This window comes from Prosopis cineraria, unplaced genomic scaffold, assembly GCF_029017545.1.
Source record: "Prosopis cineraria cultivar Desert tree isolate PC_DT_omini unplaced genomic scaffold, ASM2901754v1 PC1, whole genome shotgun sequence".
Lineage (NCBI taxonomy): Eukaryota > Viridiplantae > Streptophyta > Magnoliopsida > Fabales > Fabaceae > Prosopis > Prosopis cineraria.
In genome coordinates, this window is record NW_026555332.1 from 6,681,141 (window position 1) to 6,705,898 (window position 24,758).

General features: G+C 26.7%; 2 protein-coding genes and 3 pseudogenes across 2 annotated transcripts; 2 read left to right on the forward strand and 3 right to left on the reverse strand.

Moving 5' to 3' along the window:
* Positions 1-1,465: 1,465 nt before the first annotated feature.
* On the reverse strand, positions 1,466-4,299 carry LOC129289188 (protein TIC 214-like; annotated as a pseudogene).
* An 806-nt stretch (positions 4,300-5,105) lies between these two features.
* On the reverse strand, positions 5,106-5,879 carry LOC129289246 (putative protein TIC 214 N-terminal part; annotated as a pseudogene).
* Positions 5,880-7,132: 1,253 nt separating this feature from the next.
* On the forward strand, positions 7,133-8,301 carry LOC129289277 (acetyl-coenzyme A carboxylase carboxyl transferase subunit beta, chloroplastic-like). The gene is given in 4 exon segments (XM_054926058.1): positions 7,133-7,257; positions 7,464-7,782; positions 7,784-7,862; positions 7,865-8,301. Coding segments are annotated over 4 exon segments (960 nt in total).
* Positions 8,302-10,320: 2,019 nt separating this feature from the next.
* On the forward strand, positions 10,321-11,049 carry LOC129289332 (chloroplast envelope membrane protein-like; annotated as a pseudogene).
* Positions 11,050-17,857: 6,808 nt separating this feature from the next.
* LOC129289380 (uncharacterized) lies at positions 17,858-18,319 on the reverse strand. Its single transcript, XM_054926138.1, has one exon. It carries the CDS (start codon positions 18,317-18,319, stop codon positions 17,858-17,860), a length of 462 nt encoding a protein of 153 aa, XP_054782113.1.
* Positions 18,320-24,758: the final 6,439 nt, after the last annotated feature.

The window sequence follows — 24,758 nt, forward strand, 5'->3', positions numbered from 1 at the left end:
GTGCAATTTCAAATGGGAAGTAAGTTTTCGTATCTTATTGGTGAAATTGAATACTTGAAATTTAATCAATCCCAAGTTTTCTTCTTTTTTTCTTGTAAAATAACGGGTATAAATGATTTTTTTTACCATAAAAAAAATGAAAGCTTGTCTTTTGCCCCTTTTTTATAGAGTCTAGATATTTTTATTGATCAGTAATAATAATGACACTCATTTTCAATTTGGTATATACAATAATCTTAATTTTCTTAAGAATTCCATATTTTCTTTTTCAAATACATTTTGATTAATCAACCCAATTCAAATAGGTGTACAAAAAATACTATTTTTATGCATTCACAAAAGGAAAATTGTAGACTTCAAATAAGAAGATTTTGTTGATTCTTTTATAGATCTAATGGATAGGATATATCATTGAATTAATATCATGCCTCAAAATAGAGGGTAAGACAATGTGTATGTGCATCTATTTGTTTTCGCATACCAGATATATTATGAGAAATAGAAAAAAGAGTGTAGATTAATGAATTTTCAATCGCGAATACATATGTATCCTTACCATACTGAAACGGCTGCCATTATTGGTATCAAACCAATAGTGATTCGTACAAGCTAAATCTTCTAATTGATAATTTAGCCAAAGAAATAACTTTAAATTAATTAGTTTTTTTTATCTCTATCAAGATCTTTACTTGTAGCCAAAACTTGATAGCAATTATTCACTCTATTCTCATTGTAAAATGCTATATTTTTATTCCTAGGATTGAAACAAATTAGAATTCTCAATTCTCTACGACATCTAGTGGATAAAATATTTTCAAGAACAAGTAAATCATAATGATTTTTTCTTTATTTTCAGTCAGTTTTTGATCTCTTATTCTTGTAATGGATTTCTTAGTGGATTTATCCAAATTTTTCTTATCAACGTAGCTTTTTTCTTGGTATCTTTGATTAATTTTGTGCTTTCTTTTATGAATCAACAAAAGGCCTATGGTTTGATACATATTAAATTGTTCATGGTTTTTTCTAGACAGATGAATTGGTTCGATACTCAATATTCCTTTTCTCATCAATTCCGTGTTTTTATTCAATTCTATAAGAGTGAAATCCTTCTGATTCTTCATGTTCATAATATCTAGACTTAGTTCTCTTCTTTGAATAGAGGCTATAGCAATTTCTTTTAGATTTTTTAGTCTAAGCAGGAGATAATATACTTGGATATTTTTCATTATTCTTTCATTTAAGCAATCATGCTAGTTCAATTGAAAAAGCAAATATCTTCTTACGAAGGAATTAAGTTCTTCTTTGATGTTATTCGTGTATTTATTTTTTTTACACCCTTTTTATGTATGATCCTGCATAATCTTCTTTAACATCTTTTTCTTTCTTTGAAAGGGATGCTTCAAGATTTAGTCGATTTGCATATTCTGTTTTTCTTTTATTTTGAGTCTTTACCTCTAATTCAAGATTTTTTTTCCATCGTCTAAAAATATCTATTTTTTTTCTTTTCCGTGATGTTTTTCTTTTCACTAACATTTTGATTTCCATTAAAATTGAAAAAAAGGAATTTGATTGGTATGATCCATGGATTTCTTCTATATGCATTATAAAATATAAAAAATTTAGAGAAGAAAAAAGATTCCCGATTCGCTATAGAACAATTTAGTATTTCTACATTCATTCCCATCCAATCAAAAAGGTTTTTTTTTTTATTGGATGGGTTGATTTCTTGATGAAGCATAAAATAATAATTAGTATCGATCGAACCCCTAAAATGCACTTTCTTTTTAAGACAAAAATTCAAAATTCTCCAATCAAAATACTTTCTATCCTGATTTTTTTCATATCTAGAATAGAATCTTCTACATATAATTCTTGATAGGAATATCATCCGTCATATCCAATTTTTTTCTTTATGCGTGTTGGAATTATAAGAAATCGCTTGGTTATTATTTGCTTGGAATGATGACCTATATTCATAAATATATGAGTCCTTCTTATCTACATAATTAATAGATTTATATGAGAAAAGATCATACCCATATTGTTTTTTCATTTTTTGTTAATAAGTCTATTTCTTGTTTTTTGTAAAGAATTAATCCTTTTTTTTTCATATGAATGATATTTGGTTAAATTTGAATTTTGAGACACATGACATTCATTCATTTTATTTCGCCATTTTTGGGAGACTAATTTAGACCATCCATTCTGAGATAAATCGTATTGATAATGACCTTTTAACCAATTTGTCCATTGATTCATTATAGAATTGGGAGCGCTCTTATGTTTTAATTGGAATGAGATATTCCTTGTATTTTGAAAAAAGAATCCTTTATTTCTTTCTTAAGAAAAAGGGGTGTTCCATGATATTCAAAAACAAATCTTAATTTATACTTATATAAGTTAATAACTTGGGTTTGTGATAATTTGTAAATACATATGCTTGTGACAAGAGGATACGTCACAAAAATTATGTGAATTCGTATTCCTAATATTATAAATTGATTTTTTTATAGTAGAAATAAAGTGAATTAAACTTTTATTTTTTTTATCACTTCTTTTTCTTTCTTCATTTGCTTCATTATTGTAAATATATTTATTAATAATTTTTTTCTTGATTCAAGAAAAGTTGTACATTGATTCTAGGAATATTAATGATACATACAAAGATATCTATATATACTCTTTCTATGAAAAATTTAAAAAAATAATGTGATTTGTGGGATAATCGGACATTTCTTTTTTGTAATATCTGCAAAATATTTTTTTTGTAATTCTAATCTTTTATCATCATAAGTTGTTTTCTTAGAACAAATATTTCTATCTGAGCCTTTCTTCTTGTTTTTTTTAATTTTTCTATTTGTTTTATGATTTTCTTTGTTCTATCATTCATATCTTTTATTTTTTCTATCAATGAACAATCTGTCCAATTAATAGATTGAATTGGAATGGTAGATTTGTAAATCATTGGATTACTCTTACTTTTTGTTGAATCTTTTTGAATTTCATTCAATTCATATATTTTTCTCAATCCAAATATAAATAAAAGATTTGATAATGATAGTTTTTTTATTTTTTCTTTTAGAAATAGAATCCCTTTCAGAATACTTTGGATGATCCATTGTACTGTTTCTTTTGAGATATTTAGAAAAAAAATCTTGTTCTTTTGTTTAACACTTTTAAAACTAGAAAAATATTCCTTTTCCAAATTTTTATTTTTTTTAGTTCTTTAAAAATGGGATAAAAAAATGTCGATTTCGGGGAGAAGAAGAAAAGGGCAATTCTACTTCCATCCTGAAAACTGTTAAAAAGAAGAAATCCATTTTTTAACTTTTTTTTTCATTGGATCCTTTTCTTTTTGAGGTGATCGTAGCTTAGATCTATATCTGTGTCAAGGTTTCAGACAAAAAGGAAAAAGGACCTTTATTTGAAGACCCTCAGCTAGCCAGTTTTTTAGAAATTCTATTTTGAATAATTGAATGCCATTATAGGTGCATTTAATATACATTTCTCTATTCCAATCCTTTAAATCCTTTGACCATTTAGGAGATTGAAATAATAGTATACAAATGATATTTTAGTTATTATCAACAAGGGTAATAGAATATATTTTCTAATAATTGATTGGGTTACTAATAAGAAGCCTCTTATTACTTGAGCATATATAATGCTATCACAGGCTTCTGCTATTTCTATACGCTTTTCTTCCTCTTTTTTCTTAATCTCTTTTGTCTTTTCCTTTGCATAATTGAGATTTTCAATTCTGTATTTTTTTTATTTTTTCCACATCCAATTTAAAAAAAGATTTTTATTGGCTCGAAAATATCAAAAGAAAAGAAAGAGAGTTTGTCAATTTTGTCCAAAAAAAGAGGAGAATGTGCGATTGCTTGAAAGATTTTCCAATTAACAATTTTACATCTTTGAGCACGTCTAGATCCTTTGATTATGTCTCACCAAAAATTTGGTTGTTGTGAATAACTTATTAAAGCTAATTCATCTTTTTCATCAGAATTATCAGTATCCTTGGTATGCATATAAGGATCGGCATTCTCTAAGTCATTAGTAAAAATGACTACACGTTTGGCTTTTCTTGAACGAATCTCATAATCTGCTGTTTCACTAGCTCTTTCCAGGTGTTCTACCTCGTCAATTAATTTGTATGACTATCAAGGAACTTTTTTTACTGCTTTCTTTTATTCCAATACATTTTTTTCTATTTATAATTGTTTTATCATTCACATCAGTTAGAATTGTGTCGAATAAGAATTTTATTTTTTTTAGCTTCAGAATCCATCTTTTCATGTTTTGGAAATAAATAAAGTCCTTTAAAATTGAAATTGGATATTGATCTTTTAGAAAATTGACTGATTAAGTTTAAAAAAATGAATTTCATTTGATAATTGTTTTTTTATCAAATCTATTTATTTTTTGTTCAAAGTCTGGATAATCAATATTAATATTAAGAAGGACGGCGTGAATCTTATTTATCTAAATGTTGTTTTTTGTGTAAGTTTTATTCTTGATTGAGAATAAAAAAAAACCTTTTTTGATTCGTCTGCGATTGGGTTTGTTCAAGAAAGGATCATATATTTTAGGTAAGTATTTTTTTTAGTGTCATCATTACATAATCTAATTCTTTTTTTGAGTACATCCAAAGCAAAAAATTCCTTATCTAGAGCTTCGACCCTATTTAGAAATTGATTACTTAAGTTGTTTCTTTTTTATTCATTAATAGAACTCCAATGATTATCTAATTCATCATAGAAGAGTTTTTCTATTGTGAAGAGAGACGTCTTTCTTTGCATCATTTTAAGAAAAGTTGATAAACTAGATAGATACGTAAAAGATATTCTTTCTTTTGCATCACTTTGGCATGTATGAAAAAAGAATTGTGACATTTCATTTCTTATAGCATTTTTAAATTGATCAGTTTTTCTATATCGCAGAGGACGATGGAATCGTTTATAATCAAAAAGAATCCTTAGAAGATGTTTTTCCAATCGAAAGATATCTTTCTCCTCTCTTTCATCAATTTTGTATGAATTCTCTCTTTCCTTCAAAAAATGAGAAGCAAAAGATATTTTGCATTGGATTTTTTTTGTTCTTGTTTAGTTACCTTCATTGAAGTTCTTTCTACACCTTTTTTTTTTGTTATCAATTTCACCTCTTTCTTGAATTTCTAATAGTTTTTTATTTTTAATAAAAATAGGCAACGGTATTCTTCGTAAAGAGTATATTGAGGAAATAAATAAAAAAATAATAAAGATTTGAGACATAAAATCTCTCAATTCTAACATAATGTACTTATTCGATCTAATAAGTACATTAGATTTAATAGAATTATTTTTTTGTATCCAGACTAATACCAATCCAACCTATTTCATGAATAAAATGTGACCAATTAACCAACCAACAAAACTACTTGTTAGAAATAAGAATTGGTTGTTGCATCAAAACATATAAATATTGACTAATTTGACTAACATTGAACTTGGTAAAATGAAAAGGTTTAATAACTGAAAAATAAGATTATTCAGGAATATCCTTTGAATGCTAAAATTACGCATTGAATTTTGATTAGTTGATCCATAATTTAAAAATTGTTTGTGATTATTGTAGAAGAAATGAAATAAAAGATAGGGTAGAGTTATGATAGTTATTGTATGAGATCTACCCAATGTTAGATGCAAAGGTGCATAATAGATCGATATGAATATCATGAGCTATCCTGTAATAAAACTAGTTGTTGCTAATACTTTCTTCTCGATTCCTTCTTCCATAACCCAAGCTCAGAGAAGGAAGAGATAAGAGGACCTTATGGAGAATGTGGTCAGAAATCCATAATAGAGCCCAACCACAATGATCAAATTAATTATCTTCATGCATAAGGATACTAGATTATCTAATATAAGAGATTTCAAAATCATCACCCTTGGGGAAATGCACTCGGTGCCGTACCAACTGAGCAGCTCTACAAGCATGTGTAAAGGCTCGTAATAAGGGATGTGATCTTGTTTGTGAAGGTAATGAAATTATTCGTGAGGCTAGCAAATGGAGTCCTGAATTAGTTGTTGCTTGTGAAGTATGGAAAAAAATCAAATTTGAATTCGAAGTAATGGATACTTTGTAATCTAGTAATTACTATTTGTTCTATTAATTGAATTGAAATTAAACTCAGCCTAATATTTTCCTAAAAAGATTGAGCCAAATACAATACAAAGATATTATTTGACACTATTGTATATTGTTGTATATATTTGTATATATTTGTATATTTTTTAGTGTATATATTTTTGATTAGATTTCTATTTTATATTCATTTTTTATATTAATTTATATTAATATGAATTAATATTAAAAAATGAAAAATAAATCTAAATTTTATTAGCTTTATTTATATTTTAGATTTTCTATTTTATAGATAACTATTTATCTAGATATACAAGATCTTAAATACAAAATAGAAGACAAAACAACTTAAACATTTTTATTGTTAAGTTGGATGCACAATTAATCCTATGGATTTTTAGGATTGGTGTATTCTTTTCCATCTCATAGTTTTGAATCCTGGGTCGAGCTAAATATCACAACTTTTTTTACCCATCCTGTATATTGCCCTTTCTTTTCGTTTTGTGTTGGAGTAGAAATTTATTAGTATTTAAGTAGACAAGATTTTACAAAAAAAGTTCTTCAGATTCATAGGAGAGAACAACTATTTCATTTTTCGATGTGAATTTGACACAATAAGGGGTAAACTACTCAAAAAATTCAATAAATTATTTATTTGTATTTGATTTTTTATTAAATTTCAAATTTTTAATAAGAATTAATTAGAATTTATATAATTTTTTGAAGATTTTTCAATTCTATTTCAATTCTATTATTATAGAATTGAAATAGAAAAGAGTTCCAACACATATAGTGACCTACATAGTGAAACGATAGTGAGGTTCTCAAGAAAAAGAATCATTTTTTAATATCCACTCACTCGTTATTATTAGTTAATAATTCTAGTGATTGAATTTATATGCTTATTGTGATAGGAAATAAGATATTCAAAAGAAAATTTTTCATGGAATGATTTTTCATTTAGTGTATTTTCATGTAAATAGAGACAAGAAAGCTCTATGAAAAAATGGTGGCTCAATTTGATGAATATAGGTGTGGACTAAGTAAATCAATGGATAGTTTTGGTCTTATTGAAAATACCAGTCTAAGTGAAGACCCAATTCTAACTAATATAGATAAAAACATTCAGAGGTGAGTGATAGTGATAATTCTAGTTGCAGTAATGTTGATTGTTTAGTCGACATTGGGAACATTCAGAATTTAATATCTGATGACACTTTTTTAGTTAGAGATGGTAATAGGGACAGTTATTCCATATATTTTGATATTGAAAATCAAATTTTTGAGATTGATAATGATCATTCTTTTCTAAGTGAACTAGAAAGTCTTTTTTATAGTTATAAAGATTTCAGCTATTTGAATAATGTATCTAAGAGTGATGATCCCGACTATGATCATTACATGTATGATACTAAATATAGTTGGAATAATCACATTAATAATTGCATTGACAGTTATCTTCATTCTCAAATCTGTATTGATGGTTACATTTTAGGTGATAGTGACAAATACAATTATAGTTACATTTATAGTTACATTTGTGGTAAAGGCAGAAATATTAGTGAAAGAGGGAATTCTAGTATAATAACTCACACGAATGCTATAAGTGATTGTGATTTAACTAGAAGAGAAAGTGCTAATGATCTAGAGGAAACTAAAAAAATACAGACATTTGTGGATTCAGTGCGAAAATTGTTATGGATTAAATTATAAGAAAGTCTTGAAATCAAGAATGGATATTGTGAACACTGTATATATCATTTGCAAATGAGCAGTTCAGATAGAATCAAACTTTTAATTAATCGAGGTACTTGGAATCTGATGGATGAAGACATGGTTTTGAGGGATCCCATGAAATTTTATTCAGAAGAGGAAGCTTATAAAGATCGTCTTTCCTTTTATCAAAGAAAGACAGGATTAACTGATGCTATTCAAACAGGCACAGGTCAACTAAATGGTATTCCCGCTGCGGCAATTAGGGTTATGGATTTTCAATTTATGGGAGGTAGTATGGGATCCGTAGTAGGTGAGAAAATCACCCATTTGATCGAATATGCTGCCAATCAATTTTTACCTCTTATTCTAATATGCGTTTCTGGAGGAGCACGTATGCAAGAAGGAACTTTCAGCTTGAAGCAAATGGGTAAAATATCTTCTTCTTTATATGATTATTAAGCAAATAAAAAGTTATTCTATGTCTTGATCCTTACATCTCCTACTACTGGTGGGGTGACGGCTTAGTTTTGGCATGTTGGGAGATATCATTATTGCTGAACCCAATGCTTACATTACATTTACGGGTAAAAGAGTAATTGAGCAAACATTGAATAAAACAATACCTGAAGGTTCACAAGCGGCTGAATATTTATTCCATAAGGGCTTATTTGATTTAATCATATCGTGTAATCTTTTAAAGGGCATTCTAAGTGAGTTATTTCAGCTCCATGCTTTCTTTCTTTTGACTCCAAATTAAATTAAGTAGAGCTTTATCAATTTTTTATTGATAATATAAAATAATAATTAATTATTTATTATCTTTTTCTATTCTACTATATTCTAATTATTCTATTTGAATTATACTATCTAAAATGAATATTCAAAATAAAAATATTAAAAAAATTTAATATTTTTGATTTCTTAATTATTATTAATTCAAATTAATATTAATTAATATTTTTTTGATTCCATTTTTTCTACTTAATTAGATTCTTATTTATTATATATATTCATACTCATTTAGATATACTTAGTATAATTCTATATAGATTTCTATATGCAAATCTACTTGGTATTGGTAGAAGTATATATGAATTCTAATAATTATAAAATCTCTTTATAACAATATAAAAATATAAAATAAAAGGTAAAAATCTTAATAGAACAATAACAAAAAAAATATAAAAATAACATGTACAAATATTAAATTGAGGTACCCATTCTATGACAACTCTCAGTCACTTACCCTCTATTTATGCCTTTAGCAGGCCTAGTATTTCCAGCAATTGCAATTGCTTCTTTATTTCTCCATGTTCAAAAAACAAGATTTTTTAGACATGGGTAGCAGTAGGACAAATCTCATCTATTTTTTTTCAAATCTAGAAGCAATTCGATGAATTACTCCTAAAGGTTTACATAAAAATAGTGCGAGTTGATGAGAGTTACTTCACAAACAAGGAAAAGTTAAATCAAATTCATTTGGTTGGATTATTTTCCCAATTCTTAAAAAAATACAACTGGATCTAATATGAGTTGGTGATCATAATGTATATGGATAGAACTTATAATGGGGTCTTAAAAAACAAGTAATTTCTACTAGACCATTATCCTTTTTTTAGGTTTATTAGGGTTCTTACTGGTTGGAACTTCAAGTTATCTTGGTAGGAATTTGTTATCTTTATTTCCATCTCAGCAAATTCTTTTTTTCCACAAGGGATCGTGATGTCTTTCTATGGAATTGCTGGTCTCTTCATTAGGTCCTATTTGTGGTGTACAATTTCGTGGAATGTAGGTAGTGGTTATGATCGATTCGATAGAAAAGAGGGAATAGTGTGTATTTTTTGTTGGGGATTTCCTAGAAAAAAATCATCGTATCTTTCTTTGATTCCTTATGAAAGACATTCAGTCCATTAGAATAGAAGTTAAAGAGGGTATTTATACTCATTGTGTCCTTTATATGGAAATCAGAGGACAGGGAGTCATTCCCTTGACTTTTACTGATGAGAATTTGACTTCATGAGAAATTGAACAAAAAGCAGTAGAATTGGCCTATTTCTTGTGTGTACCAATTAAAGTATTTTGAAAAAAATGAATTGAAAAATGAATGCTTTCTTAAAAAAAACAAAAAAAATTCTTGAATCTTTTTTAGAAATATTTGATATTTTTAATTTTGATAGTAAAGGTGTTTTTTCATTTTGAAATCCAACTAATATTCATTACTTAAGTGCTCTTTCATGCATTCATCAAAAGGGATAATTGCTTGAAATTTTAGTGATCGATATCTTTGGAATAATATTTTTTTCTTGTTCGAATTAGAAGCAAACTCTTTCTCTTTTTTATTCTATTTGTGTATTCTTTCTAAATTCAAGAACTAACTCCCAAATTGCAAATAAAAAAAAACATGAGAATAGATTCATAGGCTCTATGACTTGTAATAGAACTTATGCTTGATAGAAATATTCTTATCATATAGAGTTGATGAATGAGGTGAAGCTGACTTCATTAAAGACGAAAAATGGCCAAAAAAAAAAAGCATTCATTCCCCTTCTATATCTCACATCTATAGTCTTTTTGCCCTAGTGTATCTCTTTCTCATTTAAGAAAAATACGGAATCTTGGGTTACTAATTAATCAAATACTAGGCAATCTGAAATTTTCTTGAATGATATTCAAGAAAAGAGTATTCTAAAAAAATTCATAGAATTAGAGGAACTCTTCCTCTTGGATGAAATGATAAAGGAATACTCGAAAATAAATATGCAAAACCTTCATATCAGAATCTACAAAGAAACGATCCAATTGATCAAAACACACAATAAAGATTGTATCTATACGATTTTGCACTTCTCGACAAATATAATCTGTTTCGTTATTTTAAGTGGTTATTCTATTCTAGGTAATCAAGAACATATTATTCTTAAATCTTGAGTTCAAGAATTCCTATATAACTTTAGCGACACAATAAAAGCTTTTTCTATTCTTTTATTAACTAATTTATGTATAGGATTTCATTTGACCCATGGTTGAGGAACTAATGATTGGTTCTGTCTATAAATATTTTGGATTTTCTCATAATGATCAAATTATATCCGGTCTTGTTTCCACTTTTCAGTCATTCTAGATACAATTTTAAAATATTGGATTTTTTGTTATTTAAATCATGTATCTCCGTCACTTGTGGTGATTTATCATTCAATGAATGACTGAAAAAAGGATCCAATAATCCAATTAGAAAGTTTGTTATTTTGTACAAAAGCCAACCATTCCAAAATTGACTTATTCTTTTCTCTTTCTTTCCACTTATCTAGTATATTTCAGTAAATTCTTTCAGTACATAGCAAAATCATGGATAAGGAACTGTACCTGTGATCGACCAAATTTTACTGTAGAACTTTTAAGGATTAATGATTGGACCATGCAAACTAGAAATTACTGTTCTTGGATAAAGGAATAGATTACTCGATCAATTTCCATATCGCTCATGATATATATAATAACTTGAGCACCCATTTCAAATGCATATCTTATTTTTGCACAGCAAGTTAGGAAAATCTGCGAGAAGCAACTAGCCGTATTGTATGTGCCAATTGCCATTTAGCTAATAAGCCCGTGGATATTAAGGTTCCACAAGTGGTACTTTTTTGATATTGTATTTGAAGCAGTTGTTTGAATTCCTTATGATATGCAAGTGAAACAAGTTCTTGCTAATGGGAAAAAGGGGGCTTTGAATGTGGGGGCTGTTCTTATTTTACCAAAGGGTTTGAATTGGCTCCCCCTGATCGTATTTCTCCTGAGATTAAAGAAAAGATAGGTAATCTGTCTTTTCAAAGCTATCGTCCCACTAAAAAAAATATTCTTGTGGTAGTCCCTATTCCTGATCAGAAATATAATGAAATCACTTTTCCTATTCTTTCCCCTAATCCCGCTACTAAGAGAGAGGTTCACTTCTTAAAATATCCAATATACGTAGGCAAGAACAGGGGAAGGGGGCAAATTTTTAATTTTTAAAAAAACTAATGGATGTTTGTTCAAATTTAATGATGGGGCAAAACTATCTCAATTTTAATTATTTAAGGTTAAAAATATATTTTTAAAAATTTTAAAATTCAAATCACCCTTGAACCAATAGTTTAAGGTTCAAATTATATGTTAACCTTGCCAAAAAATTATTTTAATATCCTCAAAATAAAATATATTACTTTTTCCTTTATTTTAACTTAATTATAAAGATTTTTTTATGTTTAAAATATATACAAATTCCTCTTAAAATTAATAGTCAAGAGTTATTAAATACAAATATAACTTTTACTTTTAAATTTTTATTTTCACCCATCCAATTATTAGTTGATAGTTAAATCATATATATTGGACAAAATACCATTCTTGATATATTCTTTTAAATTTTTATTTATAATTTAAATTTATTACTCATACAAACTAATTTATTTAGTATTTTTTTAAAAAAATTAAATACATAAAAAACTAAATACATACTCCATGTTTTAAAAATGTAAGATATTTTTAACCAAATTTTATTTTAATAAAGTAGATATTTGTCTTCAAAATAGCACTATTTTTTATATTTACTATTTAATTGAGTGTTTCCTTATAAAATAGATATAAAATGAGACTAAAATTTAAGTTTTAAAAACAAAGAAGAAGTTTTTATAACTTTAACCAATCAAAAGGGATGTCAATGTATTTTACTTTATAATTTATTAATTTTTAAAAATTAATAAATTAAAATCCTCTTCTATATCTCTACAGTTGGCAAATATGAGACTAAAATTTTAATGGAATGATACCTATAAGGAATGACTTCTACTTTACAATGTACTACTCTTTTATATATATATATATATATATAGCATTTTTTTATTTCTCATCACTTGCAATTTGAAATATATTATTGTTTTTATATATCTAACACCTATTATTTTACTAAGAATTTTTATTCACCATTAATTTTTACTATGAATCCTATATAATCTTTCAAAATGTAAAAGTATTATTAGTTTGTATAACTTGTTTAAATTTTTAGAATTTATAAGTGTAGACCTCACTCACATTTTTTAATGGTAGGTCTTATGTACCACTTTTTTAAACACACTACTCTAATTTTTAAAAATAAAGTATACTAAATCTTACATTCCCTCTATTACCTATAAAGTCCCAAATATCTAAACATATAAAAAATTATAATTAAATCTAACTTTTGACACTTTTAGCTTTTGGGCTTCTTTAAGTTGGTTTAACTTGCCTAATTATTACAAATTATTTTATTTTATTTTTCTCTTTATTGAGTTCATAAGTCGCGTCTTTGAATATATTTTTATATATTTAATTTTTAAAGAGTTACAAAATCAATACATGTAAATAATAAAAATTTAAATAATTTTTTTAAAAAATTTAAATAATTTTTACACAATATTTATATATAAATAGGGGTATTTTAGTTCAACAAACATGACTTAACTTCTTCTTGTTTCCTAAGGTACCTCCACAATCAATAAGTATGAGATTAAAATTTTAATGATATGATATCTATAAGAAACGGCTTTTATTTTACAATTTGCTACTTATATATATATATATAGCATTATTTTTTAAAATTTCTCACTTCCTACAATTTAAAATATAATAGAACTTGTTCTTTTCAAAATGTGTTGCCCCATGTATCACCTTAAGGAAAACAAAACATATATTATAATGCATCGTATTACAACTTATATTATGATATTTTTTATAAATCATGATTATAATAATTGTAACTCAAGCAAAAAAGTATAATCCATGTTATAATACCATTCATCAATCATTTGTACAATCATTAAAAGTAATAAAATGATTATTGAAAAAACGATTATGTGTGCAATGGAAGATAAATTCTTTAACATCATATAATTAACTTATAGCTCATAATTTTATTTTCTCAGACTTGAGACACACAACTACATCAATATTTTTCATAGGTGTTCAAATTATAATCAATTTTTACATCTAAATAATAAAATAATATATTTTTATGCCCTACACAAGGGGTTGCCACAAGTTTTAGGAGTACGGCCAAAAATTTTGCATTCAGAAAATATCGATTAAATTTTAAAAATTTAAAAGTATGGTTTATTAACATTGATATGCAAGAGGTTTATCATTAATATATAATAAATTTATCATTTAAAATTTATAAAGAATTCATCATTTGTATATAATGGTATGTCATTGACAAATATAATAAATTGGCCATAATGCAAAATATAATAAATATATAAAATTTTTTTGCATATCTAACGCCTATCATTTTAAAAAAAATTATATTTACCATTAATTTTTACTATGAATCCTACATAATCTCTCAAAATATAAAATATTATTATTTTTACACCTTATTTAAATTTTTAAAATTTATAAATGTAATCCCCTCACATTTTTTAATGGTAGATCTCACACACCACTTTTTTAGACCACATTACTCCAATTTTTTAAAAGTCAAGTTTATTAAAATTTTACATTAACTCCATTACCTTTAGTGCCTCAATTCAAACCAATTTTAAAATATTAAAATACATAAAAAATTTATAGTTAAGCTCGACTCTTGAGAATCTAGCTTGTGAGTTTTTTTCAGGCTAGTTTAACTGTTCTAAATTATTAAAAATTATTTTATTTTATTTTTCTCTTTATTAAGTCCATAAACTGTGTTTTTGAATTTTTTTTTGTCCAATTTATGTATTTTATTTTTTAAAAAGTTATAAGATAAATATATTTAAGTAATAAAAATTTAAATAAGAAAAAAATTTATGTTTGGTTATTTAAATAATTTTTAGACAATATTTATATTTAAATAGGGATATTTTAATTTAACATACATGATTTAACATTTAACTAATAGTTAGATGGATAAAAATAAAATTTTAAAAATAAAAGAGAGGCTTGTATTTTATAACTATCAATACTAAGAAATGTTCATATAGATTTTAAAAAAATAAAGGAGAGATATCATTAATTAAGATAAAAATAGATAAAATATTTTACTCATTTTTAACCATAAGTTTCATATTAACAACTTATTTTTATATAGGTCCCACATGTACCTCTTTTATCATAGGGCCCATGCTATTCTTTAACTTTTTTATCATATCATTAAGAAAAATTAACAATAAAAAAAAAAGGGGAGCTGCGTGTCAAACAATTAAAAAGTTAAAAAAAAATAAAAAGTCGGATGGGTACTGTAGATATACAGTACCACCGACGGCATTTACAATATATTATATAGATTATAGATTATAGATATAGATTATAGATAAATATACTCTATAGAACCGACATGCAATTTTTCCGAAAAAACTTGCTAGGAACAAAACTTGAAGGGAAAAATCCCAATGAAGTCCCTCATAATAGGATTATTTACAAGTTAGTCCTTAGAATATTTTGAAACCTTTCAGAGATCCAAGTGAAAAAAACAATTAATGGTAATTTATATAAATGACTTCAACTTATTAAAAGAAAAAAACAGTCCACCATGCCCACGGATAATTAGAAGTTGAGAATTTAAGTCTAATGACATGTCAAATTATATTTCAAATTAAATGGTGTAATATGTTCAGTTCAAAAACCTTCCTTGAAGTGCATAAATTCTTCAGAATTCATTTCAATTGTTCTTGTTTGGAAAAGTAAATAGTCACTCCTAATATATTTTATCAGAATAAAAAAAATTTAAACCTTATTAACTTTATCTAAAAATTTAATAAATTCTCAACTTTGTCTCTCATTCAATATGAATACTTTAATAATATATTTTCTCTTTTCAATATTTAATAGAGGATAAAAAAATTTATAATAAAAATTTAATGACATAATTTATACTTTCTCCGGTCCAAATAATAAGACTTTTTTTTCAACTCATCTTAGTTCAAAATATAAGACACTTAATATGTCTTAATTTTTTTCTATTTTACCCTTATATTTATTAACTTAGTTTGTTGTGTAACTTATTAATATTTATTATATTTTTCTCACTCTTCATGATAGCCAAAACTTTAATTTGGTCTACAAGAGGTTCACTTTTTCTCATATATAGTACTTTAATAAAAAAATTATCTTTCTTATTTAATTTATTATTGATAATTGGTGAAAAGGGTAAAAAAAATTTATGATATTTATAATTAAAAATAAGGATATAACTGAATTTTATTGACATTCAAATTATAGTTAAAAATGTCTTATATTTTAGACTAGATGGAGTATATATTATAAAAAAAAAAAACTTCTCTCCATACCGGGTAAATAGGAATGAAGGAAATAATGAAGGTAGAATGACAAAGAAGTCCCAAAATGATTGATTAATTTGAGTTAGATTCCAAGTGTCAAACTCTAAAAATTTGCAACCTAATCTCTCGATTTTGCAATTGTATTATGATGAATTTGTAATTTATTTTTTAAATTTTAACATGGTTGAAGAATAAAAAAATATTTTTCTACTATAATTTAGAATATAAGTTGCAAATTTATTAAAACGTAATTGTAAAATTAAAAAATTAAGTTGTAAATTCTCAAAATTTAATATTTAAGACTTAATTTAAATTAATTAATTTTTTTAAGACTTCTCTATCATCCTCCCAATAATGAAATCCAACTCCCAAGAACCAATTTTACCAATGATTAAAGACCAAAAAAAAAAAAAAATACCCCCCTTGACTTGTTTTATTCCGCGTCCGATGAAATGAATTATTGTCGTTAAGGAGAAGAACATAGGAGTATTCAATGTCTGCACAAAAGCAACAAAATTGAGGTCATCAAATCAACAGAAGTTACTGGCCCTCTTAACTAGATACATTGTAAGTATCACAAATCCAGTTTGGGTGAGTCCAATCTGGACGAGCTAGATCAAACGTACCCCGGTCTAGATTTCATAAAATTTCATTTTTATAAAACTTTTTACATGAACAATTATGAGTTAAAATTTTTAAATTTAAACCATTAAAATCCTTGAATGGCCTATTTTTTATTGGAGTGACGAGTACTCAGACAAAATGAAGAGGGGGGATGTACTATTAATGTGAAATAAAGAATGAAATGTGAGAATCATATTGCTGAGAAGAAATCAAACCCAACAGGCTAATAGAGGGCTCAGAAAATTGAAACCTAATCGCAAATGAACACATATATAACCCATATTCAAGTTCTCACCAAGAACAATTAACTCATCTATTTAGTATTATAATGCATTTTTAGTTGAATTACACTTTTTAATCAGTTACTCCTCTCTTTAAAATTATACCCTTTCCATGTTTAACTTCTCAATTAGAAAATTTTATTAATTCTATTTCTTAATTGAGGGTATTTTTGGAAAAGTCTTTATTAATGGCACATTGAAGGGTTCAAAATGTCTTATGTGTTTAAATATGATACTTTAAAAAAATGTGTCATAATATTAAACAGAATAGTTTTTTGTCAAATGTTATCTCTGACGAAGAAAATTGTTGGTTAAATGAAAAAATTGTTCATAACTTTCCAGTTGCAATTAATCTTTTTTAAAACTCACATCTTGCCAAAATTATTGGTTAAACTAAACGACAGAATGGTTTCTTTTCACTATATTTTCTTCATATACTTGTTAGAACAAAAAAAAATATATAATTTTAAACCCCTGTACTTTACTCAAATTTTGTTATAGGTTATTGCCCTTATTTTTAATGTTTTAGATTCCTATACTTTTATTTTTTGGTGTTTTAGTCCAGGGACCTATAAAAATTGAGTAAAATGCAAAGATTTAAATTGATAATTTTTAACAGAAAAAAAAAAAGAACTCTTCCAGTTATTGAGAATGGGAATACTTGTTAGTTAATTAGAATGAAAGCTGGAGATTAATTAAGCAATGACACTTGTTGGACATCAATATAATAGATATCACTCAATTATTAAAATTAATCTTAGGTTTTATCATTACATAACTTCCTCTTCATTTCACTCTTTTGAAACCTTATAATTAATTAATACAAATACAATACCTCTCAACTTAAAACAAGAACACAGAAGAAAAGAGGGCTTTCATCGTATTGATGGAGTTGAGGAGAAACAACCCAGAAGATATGAACACACTCAAAGCAACAAGAAGCATCATAGCCATAGCAAAGCATGGCCTCACACTCATCAAATAACTCTGCAGCAATCCCACGACTTCACAAACATGCTCCCCATATTCTCCCACATAATACTTTCTCTCCCACTCCATCATTCCTTTGTCGTCGTCGTCGTCTTCTTCTTCTTTCTCGTTCTTCTTTTCCATAATCTTCATCTCTCTTATTCGCAGTCTCAACACGATCATGTTTTCATCAACCAATCTTCCCCACCGGTGCTCTCTTCCTCCAATCGCTCTCACAATGGCCATGCCACCCACACGGCGCTGTCTTCTTGGGCGAGATGCTGATGATGCCAATGACATGAGGCTCCTTGAGGGAAGAAGAGCCGACGCCTCCATCGAAGACAAAGAAAAGATCAGAGAGAGATGAATAAGGAGATAGTATTGTTTTAATTTTACTATGTTTGGAGTGTTTGAAGGTGCTTGAAATGGTGGGAAAGAGTATGCGTGGGTTTAACCAAGTGAAGCGTCCTTATATTTGTAGGGAAAATTGCGTGTCCAAGGGGAAATGCTTACAATATATTTGACAATAACTATCAAACTGGACGGTATGTCGTTACATTGTTTATCGGGTTTAAAATATTTTTTTAATTTTATTTATAAGTCATTTTTGGCATTTTCATTGAAATAAAAAAAGTTTTTAAATTTCATTAACTCTGTCTAAAAATTTAAATTTTTAATTTTACTCCTATTAAATATAGCTAAAGGAGTATCTTTGGTTTTTTATAACTTTATACAAGATTTTAATTTAATCTTTTAGTTTTATAAGGTATCTTTTTCAGTTCTCTAATTATAACACTGTTAGTTTTAAATGTTTATTTGTTGTATCAATAATTTTTATTTTAAAGAATTAAACTTATATAATATATATTTATATTTGAGAATATTTAAAATTAATAGTATCAAGGCTAAAGGATTGAAAAGACATTTCATAAAAGTAAATGACCAAAATAAAATTTTATATAAAGTTAAAGAACTAAATATATATTTTAACCTTCTTAATAGTTATAATGCTTGATGCTGTGCCTGAAAAGATAAATTGGCATACTAGTTAGAAAAAATCTTGTGTCCAAAAAATATGAACCAAATTTTTTAAAATTTGAAAATACGGCTAGTTCCGATTGATGTACAAGGAGTTTATTATTAATGCACAAGAAATTTATCATTCATATAAAGGGTTTATCATTAAAAATTTAAAATTTATAAGGAGTTTATCATTCATATATAATGGTATATCATTGATAAATATAATAAATTAGCCATAATTTAAAATATAATAAATAGTGGCTATTTGTTTGGTTTGGTACTATAACATGAGTTATATCTAAACAAACTCCAAACTTAAATTGCTTTGTACCAAGATATAATAGTTGACTTTAACTTGTAGAGACTTATGAAAAAACCGAATATCTTGCTTTAATATGCGATCACTTCGATATTAAATATAATATAATTTTATGAGACTTATTTTGATTCAAATTAATATAATATAGTTCAACAATATCAACTAAAAAAGAATTGTGCAGGTAAATTAGAGGCTTAGTATTATTCTATATACCGTCTCCTTGAGAGTGTTTCGAGTTGTAGTTATAACCTAATATTCACCTTCTGTCCAACTGTTACAATCTCAAGCCATATAATATACGACCATATATGGATTGTAACATAAATATAATCTAATATAAACTTCATCTTCCAGGTAGAATATTAATAAAACTTTCATGGTCAAAGGTTTAATTCTTTATTTTACATTATTTTCGAACTTCAAAATCTCTTGTATAATAATAATATAAAGTCTAGATTGAATTTGGCTTTTAGAAACCATGTGGGGAATGTATGAAACGCGGAAATTAACGATTTTATAAGTATTTGTCTAAGGAGTTTTTTTTTTTTTGGTTGCTAACTAATATTCTCCTTTTGGAGGTAATCCTTTTTGAAATAAAATTGGGTACTAAATGTGGACATCTCTTCCAACAAGAGCTTGAATCTTGGTTCCTCATGTTATAAGGAATAAGTCCCTTCCGCTAAACTCAACCTTTAGTGGTATGAAGTATTTTTCAATCATTAATATCTTTTATTATTTTAGTGATTTTCTCATATCTGATTCATATATTTTCTTATTGAAGAAAGGCTAAACTACACACAACTTCCTTAAACTTTGAACCATATGCAACAAGTCATTAATTATATACTCCTTAAATTTTATTTTTATGTACATTTAAGATCTAAAACTTTGATTGATATACAGATAATCTTCCTAAACTTTAAATTATATATAGATAATTAATGTATAAATTAATCATATAGAGTTATCTATATAAATATATAAATTGAGGACAGTTCATTGTAAAGTTTTAAATGTTAAAAAAGTTATGTATATATGATTTAAAATTTAAGGGAGTAATGTATAATTTACCTTTAACGAAACAAATCATTTTCAAGGGAACTATTTTGATCATGTTGGAGGAAAATCATATCTTAAAAAGTGTAATTACAAGGACGGGGGAAAAAAACACATGCTAACTCGTAGAGGGCTTCGATTAGGTAGTGGAGGCTGAAAAAAACTCATCTCTAAATGTGCTCGCCTAATTTTGTCATGGAATGATTTATAAAAATAAAATAAACTAAAATAAAGTTGTGGAATAATAGAGAGATAGAGACAATAGATAAATGAAAACTATTGGGGTGATAGAGGGGTAAGAACGAGGAATGTCATGAATAAAATCATCAATTTAATTCCCACCTATCAATCACTCCAAAACTCTCCCCCCTCTATAATTTCCAATTTTCCATCTCCCTATCAATTTACAACTTTATTTTATATTATGTTTTGATGGATAGATTTGAGTTAAAAATTTAAATTTAAAATCTCATATTTAAAATATTACATTTAAAATAAATTGGCAAATTAAGTTTGGATACACATGGATTTAAATTTAAGCTAAATTCATTGTTTAGATAATTAAAAATATGCCGATTTAGATTTAATGCAATTGCAAATCCAAATCCTACTTAAATCTCTTTGTAATTTTAAATCATTTATAATCCTCTATTATTTCAAATTTTTATGAAAGCTTCTCTCTTTATTGTGTATGTTCATTGACTTCACTACCATTTTAACTTTGACATCATTGCCTCTTACCAACTTTTACAAAGACCAGACTGTCGGTGTCAACTTGAACCAGACCATACAGCTAGAGCCAAACAGACTTCAACTGCCCTCCTCTACCAGTCAATAAAAAATTTTAATTTTATAATTTTAATTTCTTTATATTATCCAAAAAAAGTAATTTAGAAAATATGAATTTCAAGTGTGAAATTTCAAATTTGAATTTCAAAATCAAATTCCTAATCCAAATTTACCTATCCAAATGTATCATAAATTGTTTGCGATGGAACTTGTCAATGGAAAACGTGTTATAATATTGTCTTCATGTATATTTAGTGTTAGTCCTTGACTTTAACGAAGAAAGCCAAATTGATTAGCACGGACTCCGCTTCCTCCTCCCCTCCAATGCTTCTCCTCTGCGCCCTTGATAAGATCTGAATTGTTCATATTTAATTTAAATTTCACAGTCCAAATTTAAAATTTAAAATTTTTATTTATTAAAATTAAAATTATAAAAAAAATCAATAAAGGTGCTAGATAACCAGTTTGGACAATGCAATTTTAATGTGGATAATTCAAATTTAATATTAAAATTTTTATAATTTTTATAAATTAATTATGCAAATATACTGTGGATGGTGCAGATTTAATTCCAACATCCATGTACTCTGATGACTGGAGATTTAATTCCAACATCCAATATATATTTAGTGTTCGAACAAATCTTGAACATGATTATTTCTAATAAAAAAAATAAAAGCTTATGAATCTGATGACTGGAGACTATGCCTTTCTCTGCCTTCTTGACAAAGATGAGGTGCGATGACTTGAAGAATGAAAGCATGGCCAGTGAGCCGCGTGATTAATGTAACAAATTAATACAGCATGAACAGGAGGTTTTTTTTTTTTTGTTGTTTATATATGTGTGTTTGTATCTTTTAATCTTTCGAACTAATTTATGGAACCCCATAAAAGATTTTCTAATTGTTTTCGTTTTAACGCGTTTCAGCAAGATATGAATAGAATTTTTTTTTTTTGGACCAAAGGATAAAAGTTAAAGTTAAAGTTTGTGGTGTAATATGGGATAGGATAAAATTAGAGTTTAATTTAGGATATTAGAGTTATTCATTAGGGATATTTAAATAAAGATATATTTAGAATTTAAATCTTATTAATTATATCTTAATAAATTCTCAACTTTATCTTTATTAAATATACATATTTTAATAACATATTTTCTTTTTCCAATAGGAGAATAAAAGGAAAAATTTATGACAAAAATTTAATAATTTTTTTTGGCCAAATAAAAATTTAATAATGAAACTTATAAATAGGATAAAAAAAATTTTTTTATTATATAAATAAGATCAGAGGAAATAATGAGATACAACTTCAAAGAACCAATTTTACGAATGGTTAAAAACATTAAAAAAAAAAAAACCCCATTCAACTTGTTTTACTCGACGTTCGATGAAATGAATTATTATATTATTGTTAAGGAAAAGAACACCGGAGTATTCAAAGTCCACACAAAAGCAACATAATCGAGGTCATCAAATCAACAAAAACTACTGGGCCTCTTTATTAGATACATTGTAAGTATCACGGATCCAGTTTGGGTGAGTCCAATGTGGAGTGGCTAGATCAAATGTACACGTACGATCTAGACGTCATAAAATTTTATTTTTATAAAAAAAATTTTATATGAACAATTATAAGTTAAAATTTTTAAATTTAAACCATTAAAATCTTTGGATTGCCTATATTTTATTACAATGATCATGTACTCATATATAATGAGTGAGATGTATTATTAATATGAAATAAAGCATGGATTACTTGTGGCACAAAGGGTTCGGACTTTTATCTGGTTACTTTTTAAAGGCCGGCTTCTCACAAATATTGAATGTCTTCATCGTAAGATGACACATGACTCACAATGTTCTATCTATCATGACCTAATGGAAAAACATTAATTATGCCCTCAAAAAATGTCCTTTCGCAACAAATATCTGTAGAAAATTTCTACCCCTTGATATATATGTGTGTGTGCGCGCGCGCTAATTTCTATATGAGGGATTTTACTGTATGGTTATTTGATATACTTTGATCATCCCATGTTGAAATTTCTTGAAAAATTAGCATTAGTATTTTAAGTTGGAAATTATGGAAAGTTTAAAAAAAAAACACATCTTCAATGAGGAGATTATTGATGAATTCTCCTTCTTAGTACATATTAAAACTATTGTGAATCATACTCATAGATCTTTTTTTATCTTTAAAAGTCTAATGTAATTGCTTTTCACTTTCTTGTACATATTCCATAAATAATTATATTTAATGAAATAATTTTATTTAATGAAATTCCTTTCCACTAAAAAAAAAAGCCTGGAAAGTGAGAATCATATTGCTGAGGAGAAATCAAACCCAAAACGCTAATAGAGGACTCAGAAAATTGAAACCTAATGGCAAATGAACACACACATATAACCCACATTCAAGTTCTTGCCAAGATCGATTAACTCATCTCTTCAATATTACAATGCATTTTCAACTGAATTACACTTTTTAATTAGTTACTCTTTAAAATTAGGGTTAAGATGCAATTTTGCCTCTAAACTATTTTTAGATGAGCAATATTGCCTCTAAACTAATTTAATAGGAGTAATTTTGCCCCATCATTCAAAGGTCCGTTAACTGTACTAATGGAACCCACTTTTCATGGGTTAAGGTGTAATTTTACCCATAAACTATTCTCAGAAGAGAAATGTCAACCTCATGATTTAAAAATCATAAATGTCTATTAACTGTAGGCTTGTTGCTAATGAGACCTACTTTTCATTATCTCTCTTTAGTTAATATTGAATCAAGTTATGATTTTAACTAGACTATAACATTTAGAAAAATTTAACCCTAAATTACCTGAGTAAATGAAGGTAATTAAGTAAATTTATGTGATGTGTAGTTACAGAAAGTTAACGGTTGTTTTGGATGGTGGTTTCAGCCCTAGGATTAAATCTGGAGTAAAGTCAGGCTACCAAGCATGAAAAAAATGAGAAAAACAAAGAATAATGGCTTTGCACTACTAGAAAAAGTCAGATTTGTGAGGAAATTTAGCAAGGACTTATGTATTCCTCTCTAAATGGTTGTATTAGTAAGGAATTTAGCAAAGACTTATGTATTCCTCTCTAAATGGCTTCTTAGAAACTCCTTTGCAAAATATTCCTAATAAAGAAGACGCTTTCTAGAAGAATTTTTTTTATATTTAATATAAGTCATATAGAGTTATTAATTAAAATATATGAATGTCTTAGCTTGTTACTTAGAAACTCCTTTGCAAACTCCTTGTTATTTTTTTTTGTAATGTAGAGGAATGATGGGTGATAGAAGTTAGATGTATAATAGATAAGATCAGAGTAGAAAGGGTTTAAGTGAAAAATTCATAAGTGGCATAGATGAGTTTATGGAGTTTACAATAACTCAAAAAGACTTTGTATTTAATGGCATGATATGATGTCCTTGCACAATTGTGCCACATGCCGTGATGTGAGCACAACATGCTGTGGTGCACGGGTCAATTAGAACATGAAGATCCCTCTCTGTACCACATGCCAAGGCATTTAGGGACAGGTGTTATGGCACTTGGTGCACTTTCTGCAGAATTAAGTG